The sequence below is a fragment of the Gopherus evgoodei genome, chromosome 16, assembly GCF_007399415.2.
Source record: "Gopherus evgoodei ecotype Sinaloan lineage chromosome 16, rGopEvg1_v1.p, whole genome shotgun sequence".
NCBI lineage: Eukaryota > Metazoa > Chordata > Testudines > Testudinidae > Gopherus > Gopherus evgoodei.
In genome coordinates this window covers 17,552,912-17,563,430 of record NC_044337.1, presented here as the reverse complement: position 1 = coordinate 17,563,430, position 10,519 = coordinate 17,552,912, and the positions used below count along the sequence as shown (strand labels likewise).

The following is a 10,519-nucleotide window of genomic DNA, read 5'->3' as shown; positions in this document are numbered from 1 at the left end:
CCCAACCTCTAACGGATAAGCTGGGTATATGCTAATTGCAAACATAGTCAGTCCCAGATAGTAGAGAGGCAGTCTAACGTCTCTCTAATTACAAATAGAACGATTCTTCCCTGAGCTTTTCCTGTGTCAAACGAAAACAACCCATTGCAAGCAGGAGCAAAAAGCTGACTCAGGAGTCTCACTTAATAGCATCCTTTGTCCTGCTGATTGGTATTTTAATCAGAATGTCTTGTTCCTTGCTAGGCTGCCCCAAGCCGCTTACAATGTCTTCGTGTTCCGCCCAAAGGGACCCAATCTCATGTGGGAACTCTAGGCACTACTGTAATATAAATAATCCTCTTTCTGGTGGAGGAGAATGTTCTAAATAAAATATTTAAAAAAACAAAAAAGTTTGGGATCCAAACCCGAGCTTTGAATAGTGCAGTCCAGGCTCACTTCCAATTAAAGCTCCAGTCCAGGTTTGATTTTACTCTACTGACATTTTAAGGGCATGAGGATAATTTAACATCAGGAAAATTGGGTTGAATATTCAGATGTTCCACTTATTTACTGGATTCTCTTTCTGCCATAACAGATGGCGTGCAGCTGAAATAGCTCTGGCCAAGCTCAGGGGAAAGTGATCAGGCTCTGAGGCTGGAGGCTGTGCGTTCAGTTCCCATCTGGACTCTTTGTTTCGTACCCTGCCTTGGTCAGAAGGAAGAGAGATTGGGTAAACGAATAGGGCTTTTCCATCTCTAACGGCTCTGATCCTTGCAGCCTTCAGTCTCTGCTAATAAAGGACAGTGTGCTGTCCATCTTGTCTGGGTGACTAGGCCGGCTGAGTAGAGCTCTCTTATCAGGCAAGCCAGTGCACACGCTGCACTGTACTAATTCCCAGACTCTGGGAATAGTTGTAACTGGCCAGCAGCGGCAATAACTGAAGTCTGGCTGCGGTTCAAGTGCTAGTTACTGTTTCTGGGGCCGTGGCACACGTGTGAGAGACAGCGGGAGAGTGTCGGAGAAAACAGGAACCTCGCAGCTCTCTGAGCAGGTAAAGTGAACTGAACCCCTTTTGAGGGGAGTGCGTTGGGTGCAGTCAGCTCACGTTGCTGGCAGGGAAAGCTGAGCTTGTCTAAGCAGAGGGGAAATCTGAATAGAGGGGGCTGTGTCTGAGCAGCCAAAGGGTCCTTTACTGGCTCAGAGGGGAGATTGTGTCTTAAATGACAGGAATGCTTTCAGGCTGTAAAGTTCATGGTAAGACCAGATATTGGTAAATCTTAGGAAATGGGGTTGCACAGGGAAGAATTTCTTGGAGCTTGGAGACACAAATATCAACCCTTCCCCTGCCGCTGTGGCAGAGTAATAGGAAGAATCAGCCTGAAAACCATTAGGGTTGGGGTCTAGCTTGTTCAGCATAGAGTGGAGAGAAAAGGAGCAGGGATCTGCTGGTTGAAGTCTGAGGTCTCTGCTGCAGGAACCATGACCCTAGATTCCCTGGCAAGGAATTCCTTAGCCCTGCTGACTCTGCAAGAGCCAGGAAGAAACATTTACCCAGAGCAAAACTTAAAGCAAGGGGAGGAGGGAGCTGCACGCTTCAGCTGTGTAAAAGAACACGCTCAAACCTGCATGTAGGGCCAGAGCCTCATGCCAGCACCCTGCCTGAGCAGACCAACTGGGCAGACGCATGCACGGGGGGCAGGAGAGAGGACTAGACGTTTCATCCAGCAGTGAATCCTGGGTCCATCTCTACCACACGTCACCTATCCTTTAAGACCATAGGGGCAGGGATTGCCATGTGTTGTATATAGGGACAAATCCTGCCTCCCTTCATTGTGTCCATGGGGCCCTGATTGCAACAACATGATTCTTATTAGCCCTGGGCATAGGTCGGGGGGCCTCCCTGTGCTAAGTGCTGTGCAAACACACAACAAAGAGACTGTCCCCTGCCCTCATGAGCTTACAATCTAAAAGTGAAGTGCGCTTCCCCCTAGCCCATGTGCCCAGCACTTCTGAGTACTCTGAAGCATGCCTTTGCAGGCTTGCCAAGCCCAAGTGGTAAAAAACCGGGAGCCAGGCCCCCCAAATTATGAGTCTGCCTTAAAAATCACAAGATTTTGAAAATATAATAATGTATTGGCCTTTTGGTTTCTGAGCCTTCAGGGAGCACTCAGGCCATGTTTTCAAGCTTTTCTAGCTCATGGCAAAGGCTAGAATATTTTTTTTTAAATGAAAGCTGAGATTCTCTTGAAATCACTTGCCTCCAGGAGCTGGGGCTTGAAGAAAAGCACCAAGAATCACAAGATTCTCAGTAAAATCACGAGACTTACCAATACTGTATTTGCAAAGCCTTTTGAGCTACTTGACAAACAGGCACCACTGTATTTGAGCAGCAATGTCTTCAAGCTCATAAAAGCTAATGGGAGTTACTCTTGTGCGTGCAAAATAGATCATTGGCTTTAGAAATTCTCAGTCCTTTAGGCCTGTACCACTAGCAAGCCTCTGTCAAACAAAAAGTTGATTCTTCAGGCTATTGCTTTAGTGTTTGCTTTGGGCATGTAATAGTGTTGGCACCCATCTCTCGTGAGTGCCCCCTTCTGGCTGGGTGTGTCTGAATTCTTTAGTTCTGGTGACCCCTTTCGGTGTTTCTCAGGTGGGTATGTCAGTGAAACAGCACTCTGGCCGAGTTACATGGTCTGCATGTTAACCAGCACAAACCCGTTCCGTGGTACACGGTCCACCGGAGCCTAGCTCAGTACCCCTCTGGTGGTGGCTCTCTCTAGCCCTCCCTGGGCTTTGGTCTTTAAGTAGTCCAACCCTGGTATGGGGATGTATCCCCTGGGCTTCCTCCCTGGAGACACTAGCTTCCTGCAGCCCTCCCCAGGCTCAGTCCCTGCTCAGACCTAACAACCAGCCAGGAGCTCCCTCAGTGCTCCCCTGGTCCCTGCTAGCAAACTGTCCATGGCCCTGCTGCTCTTCCAGGCAGCCAGACCTGCAGTCATTTCTTTTCCTGCTCTAGGCAGCAACTGACTGCTGCTCTGCAGCTCATTTTATATGGCCCTTCTGAGCCCTGATTGGCTGCTTCCTCTGCAGCCGCTCTATCCTGCTTGTAGGCCCTCTCCACTGCTCTACACAGAGATTGGCGTAGCAGAACCTTGAAGCCTTCAGCAGGGGGCCTTTGGGACTAGTCCACTCCGTCACAGGGAAGCAGCTGGTTTTTAGCGGGTCTGTATTTAATTGGAAGCTTTCCTTTGTTGCAAATGCATTTCAGTTTACAGCCACCTTTTGTAGCTTTTGCCTAAGGTCAGTAACTGTTCACCTGGTTTAATAGAGACAAGGTGGGTGGCAGGTGGATGTTAGAGTTTTAAGGAGCTGGGGCCAGGGAGATGCCATCTGATTCTCTTTCCCATCCCTCCCCCAGCACCCTATCTTTCTCCAAAACCATTTGTGACCTGAAATTCCAGGCTGTGGCCGTATGGCAGGGACTGTTTTTTAAGTTTGTTCTCTGTTTGTACAGTGCCTAGCACAATGGAGTCCTGACCCATGATGATAATAACTCCAGTGTGGACTTTTGTATTGCTAGCATGTGGCGAGATCTTTGCTCAGTCCATTGAAGGTTTGTCTTTGGAATTTCAGGTCACCATGTCCTACCTGAGCAACGTGGTCCGAAGAGCTGCCTCCCGCCAGATGCCAGCCCCTGGGAGAAATGTCCGCCTCAGGTGCTTCAGCAGCGAGTTGGGCCAGACGACAGAGAAGAGCGTCCCTTACCACAAGACTCTGAAGGAAGAACGCTCTCAAGACAAAGGGCCAACCAGGCCGCTCCCAAAATCAGCCAACGTCGTGGTGGTGGGTGGAGGAAGCTTGGGATGTCAGACCATCTACCACCTGGCTAAGATGGGGGTGAGCAACGTGGTCTTACTGGAAAGAGACCGCCTGACGTCGGGGACCACCTGGCACACGGCTGGTGAGCACAACTCTGGGTGTGGAATCGTCTATAGCATTGCAAAGGTTCCAACTTAGAGCTGTAGAGGGAGACTTTTGGAGCCTGATCCTGCTGGGTGCTGAGGAGCCATCAGTTCACTGTGGCTGCTCAGCTCCACGTGGGAAGAGCTCCACCGCTCTCCGGGTCAGGATGTTTGTGACTATCCCGATCTTGCTACCTGGATGGGGATGAGCCCCCCTTGGAGACCTGGGAAAGGAATCGTTCCTTCAGCTCTCATCTAAGGGGTTATTGTGGTACTCTGGCCCTTTAAGAGCCCAGTCTCTCAGGCCTCAGCGAGCTACTCCTTGATCCTATATAGGAGTCTCACCTGATAACATGGGCCTTCAGAAGTTTGGCCTTCTCCCCATCTTGTAGGGTAGAGGGGAAAGAAACCCCAACAGTTTACCCCCACTCTCCATGGCGGGCCTCTGGGTCCTTCCTTGGGCAGGCCCATGCCAGACTACTGAGGAAGCTTCTTCCAATAGTCCCTGGCCCCTCTGGCAGCCAACCCACTCTGCATAGGTGCTGGAACAAGGGGTGCTGCTGAACCCCCTGCCTTGAAGTGCTTTCCATTCCATACAGTTCGGGTCAATCATAGAATATCAGGGTGGGAAGGGACTTCAGGAGGTCATCTAGTCCAACCCCCTGCTCAAAGCAGGACCAATTCCCAACTAAATCATCCCAGCTAGGGTTTTGTCAAGCCTGACCTTAAAAACCTCTAAGGAAGGAGATTCCACCACCTCCCTAAGTAACCCATTCCTGTGCTAGGTAACCCATTCCAGTGCTCTCATCATCCCCATTATAAAAATTGTTCCAGCCCTTGCCACTCTGCCTGACTTGGAGCTTTTTCTCCCAGATGTTGCTGGTCAGCCACAGCGTCAGCTCCCCGCCAGTCCTGACTTAGAGGGGCCACTGCTTAGGGTGAGAGGCTGGTGCAGTTGCTGTCTCTCCATCAGTCTGGATTCTCTCCTGAGATGTCTGACAAAGGCAGTTACTGCTCTCCTGGGGGTGGCATTTGCAGGGTGTGTGCTGGTTGTGAGAGGACACTGAGCTCATATCTTGGTGCTGATAATACCTAGATTGTGGGCTTAGTCCCCGAATGGACCATCATTTGTTACACCCGGCTGCTGAATGGGTCATCAGCAATAGGAATTGATCCCTCAACCTCTGGACCTAAAAGCGTGAGCCTCTTCTAAGTGGAGCTAAGAGATCTATAAGCGGTGGTAGCTGAAGACCTTTATGTGGTCTAGCTACTAGAGAGAGCCAGCAAACCACATCGTGGGTTACATCTAGGCCAGGAATTCTGTTATTGCTAAAACACCTGTTGTGTAATTCTCACTGTTGACCTGTTTGTCTGCTTGGCTTGTAAGGTAGGGTTGGAATGGGGACGTGATGGCAGAGTCTACTGGAACCTCTGTGGTTTTCCCAGGTCTGCTGTGGCAGCTGCGTCCCAGTGATGTGGAAGTGGAGCTGCTGGCTCATACTCGCAACGTGGTCAGCAAAGATCTGGAGGAGGAGACGGGTCTGCACACAGGCTGGATTCAGAACGGTGGGCTCTTCATTGCCTCCAACAAGCAACGGCTGGATGAGTACAAAAGACTCATGTCTGTAAGCAGGAATCTCCTCATCTCCTTCCTCCTACTTATTCACAGATCATTGGATCAGGGCTGATGCTAGACTAGGGGGTCCAGCTCCTGGAGGGTTTTGTGCTACCAACCATCACCATGGTCTCTGAATGCCTTCTATGCAAAAAGATTGGCGATAGTGAAATCCCTAGTGGATTTCTTGGTGTCTCTGGCTCTTAGTGGGTTATCAAAATCTTTGCTTGGGGCAGTTATTTTTTCAGGATGTGGTGGCTGTAGGCGGTTGATGTGAAAGATGTACTGGTTATGGGGGACAGACTCTGGAGTCTTCTAATCTCCTCTGGATGTTTGTCCAATAGCCTGATCCACTCTACTGAGAACGCCTCCTCCCTGGCTGTAGCATGCGTTGGTCTAGGCTAGCCAGGGCTTTGTGTTCTGCTATGTCCCGGAAGATCAGTTCGTAGACTGAAGTAAAAAGAGCAACCTTCTTGAATGTCTGTGCAATATTTATGGAGAACCTCCATGGCCCTTAGAAAACGGGTTAGTGTGAGGGAGGAGATGGATCCTGTCTGCAACTGATCCTGTCTTCTACCATATCGCAGGGAACCCACTGCGTCAATCTTCAACCCAGCTGCTGTGACTTGCAGCATCAAAACAGGACTGTCCTGTCTTCGGGCAACCATTTATCTTCTGCTGTGCGTAGACCCCTGTTCTCCCCACAGCACAGAGGGAGATTTTATCAATCAATCCTGATTGCGGTGATTGCTGTTTATTTAGACAGTTCATTTTTTCCACCCCGCTTGGAAAGTTAAACGTGGTCTCATTTATCATTCATGGAGCAGCCTTGATGGCAGGTTCTAAAACCCTGATCCAAAGCCCAGGAGTGTCTCCACTGATTTCAACAGACTTTGGATGCCCTTGTAGAAGAAAGATAATGCAGTGTCAGTAGCTGCCAGGAAGGAGGGAGGTGGGATTGGAGATCAAAGGGTATGTCTATACTGCAACTGGAAATATGCTTCCCAACCAGATACACAGACACAGGCTAGCTCTGCTTGAGCTAGTGCGCTAAAAATAGCAGTGTAGTTGGGGGCAGCACAGGCAGCAGCTTGGACTAGCTGCCTGAGTATAAACCCACCAGACTCCGGGTACATACTGGGGCAGCTAGCCCAAGCTGCCACCACCCATGCTATCTCCGCTATAATGCTCTTTTTCACATGCTGGCTTGAGCAAAGGGAGTGCAAGTCTATCTACCTGAGCTGGGAAACGTGTGCCCAGCTGCAGTGTAGACGTACCCAAATAGAGACCCAGAGAGGAGGTTGCCCGTAGATCACCTTGTGATCCCTGGTGGCAGAGCCCACACAGACCTTATTGTTCCAAGTGATACAGCTGTGTGCTGAGATTCTAGCTGAGGGATTGCCCTGGCCAGTAAACCATGCACATTGGTGGCTACTGCAGTCTTTATGATGATGGCCTCTCGCTTTGTAGAGGGGTCCTTGAGTTTCAGTTGAATCTGAACACTGGTCTGCCCCACAACGTGAAAGGGACTCTCTATGCAGGATTCGCTGTGAAGTCTGGTTTCGCTACTGATCATAATGCTGTCTCCTCCTCCCAAAGCAGCAGAGAGATGTACAGTCCTGGCCAGTCGTCCTGCCTTTTCCTGCTGGGGAGTACACATGTTAGCATTTGATTTCAAAGAGTCACAACAAAGACGGGTTACATGAAACTGGTTTCTTCTTTAACCCCTGAACTGCTGCACTTGTAGTGAAATACACGCTATGAAAATGTCCGTGTCCATCTTAATACTCTTTGATTCAATGGCCTAATGGACACTTAATGCTCAGGAGAGGTAGAGGGAGCGAAAGCAGAATCATTGGTTTTAAACCTCTCTCCACCATACCCAGCTTTGGGGACTAAGGTAAAAAGGTCCTTGGATCTGATGCATCCCTGATTTGGGCTTTGCAAAATGAAACCCATCCACTGCCCATCTCCATTAAGTACAGCATCTCATTTCCAATTGCACCACCTACTTGTATAGGAATAGGGTAATGTCCTTTTAAATAGTTTGAGCCCACTAAAGGTGCTCACCATATGCTGTGTTTTGGGAATCCACGAGAAACCAGTTAGATTGTCAATGTGTCTGTAGCTAGGCCTGGCTTGTTTGCGTTTAGTTATTTGGGACCCAGATGTGCCCCTGTTTTTTGTTCACATTGTTGATTGTTGTGCAGAGATGCCACACCACACTGTCTTGTCTGCATTAATGCACCTGTTCTCGTATTTCGTTTGTAGCTGGGTAAGGTCTATGGCATAGAATCCTACGTCCTGTCCCCTGCAGAAACCAAGGACCTGTACCCGCACATGAACGTGGATGATCTTTACGGCACACTTTACGTTCCCAAGGATGGCACAATGGATCCTGCTGGCACCTGTACAACCCTCAGCAGGGCTGCTACCACCAGAGGCGCTTCGGTAATTGACTATTGCACATTTGGGTGGGTGTCTGAGACTTGTGGCTTTTCACAACTCACACATTCAGCCATACGTTCTCTCTCTGTACATTTCCCCCCTCACACCCTTGATCCTTTGCTTCCTGCTGTTCCCACCCTCCACCATTCTCAAAGCCAGATCTCTGTTTCAGTGTTGCCTTGTTCTGCTTAACAGCACCCCCCTTTGGCAGATTGGGTGTGGTGCTGACTGACTTTGAAGGGAGTCCTGGCCATGCCTCATCAGAGATGGTGGTTTTGGCTTGGAGCCATAAGAGATGGGGAAGTAAAGAGGAGGGAAAAGGATATATGACCAAAAGGCCCTCTCAGAGGTCCAGAGAGGCCCGGGCCACTTCCAGCTTTTGAGTCCCCTACCTTGAAATAACTTTTTGCTTCAAAATTTCCTTGAATGTAATTTTTTTAATTAAAAAATGGTCAAAATGGAAACAAACTCTTTCATTCTAGCTGAAATGTACATTTTTTTTCAGCTTTTTCAATTCGCTGAAATTTTTTGTTTCCAACCGAAACTGAAACAATTTTTGTTTTGATTTTTTTCAAAATTGCCAATGAACTAACAATGTGTTATTCAGCCAGCTCGACTCAGGAGATCCGGGTTTCTCTTTTGGCATTCTGAGTTGAATCCTTAACATTCAAACCCCAGGGGGCTGTCACTGTGCTTCTCTTTCGCTGTCCCCAGGTAATAGAGAATTGCCCAGTGACTGGTATTCAGGTCACAGCCGATGACTTGGGTGTGCAAAGGGTCACTGCGGTGGAAACAAACTATGGGACCATCCAGACTCCCTGTGTGGTGAACTGTGCAGGTAGGAAATCAAGGTAACGTAGCTACAGCCCTGCCACTCGGCGTAATCTGATGGGGATACTAGTCCTTCCTGTCTCAGCAATTAGGAGACTTTGTCCAGTCTTTGAGGCATTCTGTGGTTCACCATAACTGTGCTCAGAGCGGGGAAAGATGCCAAGCGAATGAAGCTTTTGATGGTGTTTAACACTGAGCCAAAGAGTCTTAACTCCCTGTTTCCACACGTCAGGCATTCTGGACTCTGAGCCTCTGATCTCTGGCGCAGCTCCTCATACATTCCAGTGGTCACTCACGGTGCGGTGGTTTGTTTTTACGACAGGAGTGTGGGCCCGAGCCCTGGGCCAGATGGCTGGTGTAAACGTGCCCCTGGTGGCTATGCAGCATGCATATGTGGTGACGGAGCGGATAGAGGGCATTCAGGTCAGTTCATTGCTCCTCTTCTCTGACTGGAGGGTTTGTCATCAGACAGACACATGTGCTGGGGGCACTTTCAGGAGGGGACTTGATTCAGAATTTGTGGGAGGGTCTCCTGGTTTTCACAACTGCTTCTATGATCTGGGACACTTTTTTCTCCATAACATCCAACCTCCTTTCCTTTCCTAGAGGTGGCTTTGTGTGTCCCATCTTCTCTAGGAGATGCTCTGCTTGGTGAATACAGAGACGAAACATCTGTGAATAATCTTGCCACTGAAGCCTACTCTTGAGCTTAGCTTGCATCCCTGGCCCCTTTTATCTGGCTAGCCACAGACATTCAGATGGAGTGAGGTCCTACTCACAGGAATATCCCTCGAAAGCAGAAATGCTGTGAATCACTGGGTATGTCTGTATTGCAGTCTGAGGCGTGACTGCAGCTCAGGTAGATGCGCCCATGTTCGCGCTCCTAAACAGGGCAGAATAGAGGTGACTGAAATGGCTTCAGCGCGGGATAGCAATGGGAGTATGTACTCGAGATCTCCGGCATCCTTGTACAGCCCACAGTGGCAGATCTACGATGCTGTATTTTGCCACGCTCGTGCAGGTATGTCTCCCTGAGCTGCAGTAAGACATTGGATTGCAGGGCGCACACATTCAGTGTGTGCATCCAAGGCCTATTTCACCCATTGTTATTATTCAAACAGTAGCTTTGTTGAACAAATCTGCATGTTCACAGGTAATCTGCAGACAGAAAGGGAGACTCCTCTGGTTGATAAAGCTTAGACCAACCAATCAGAAGTGGAAACAGTACCATGTGACTGTAGGTAACCAGACGCACAATGCAAATAGCAAATCTGAGTAGCAGATGCACAACACATGGCTGTCTAGTGCCAAATAGCACCAGGTTTACTAATTATCCGTTGGTTAAAATGATCTTGCACTGAATTGCGCTGGTGACAAACTGGGGGAAATATGCAAAAACATCCCTGAAAACTGTTTTTGGAAAAATGTCCTAACCCACATTAGGTAACCAGAGAGCAAGTGTAAAAAATCAGGACAGGTGAAGGGGGGTAATAGGTGCCTATATAAGACAAAGCCCTGTGTATTGGAACTGTCTCTATATAATCGGGATATCTGGTCACCTTAAGCCTGCTCTAGAGCAAAGCAGTGCTGGGATGTCGAGGTGTGTAATGACCAAGGTAATAAAAAAGCTCAACCTGTTGCGGGTAATCTGTGATTGAAGGAAAAAAGGCTACATCTATCAGGA

General features: G+C 48.9%; 1 protein-coding gene across 2 annotated transcripts in view; it reads left to right on the top strand.

The window, feature by feature from the left end:
- Nucleotides 1–956: 956 nt before the first annotated feature.
- The window catches only part of SARDH (sarcosine dehydrogenase), an 86,629-nt gene continuing 77,066 nt past the window's right edge, over nt 957–10,519 (top strand). For both annotated transcript variants that reach the window (XM_030535945.1, XM_030535944.1), the window contains exons 1-6: nt 957–1,030; nt 3,613–3,940; nt 5,388–5,566; nt 7,828–8,007; nt 8,719–8,842; nt 9,158–9,258. In XM_030535945.1, coding sequence (XP_030391805.1) covers nt 3,619–3,940; nt 5,388–5,566; nt 7,828–8,007; nt 8,719–8,842; nt 9,158–9,258 — 906 coding nt within the window. In that variant the 5' untranslated portion in view covers nt 957–1,030; nt 3,613–3,618. The remainder of the gene's footprint in view (nt 1,031–3,612; nt 3,941–5,387; nt 5,567–7,827; nt 8,008–8,718; nt 8,843–9,157; nt 9,259–10,519) is intronic.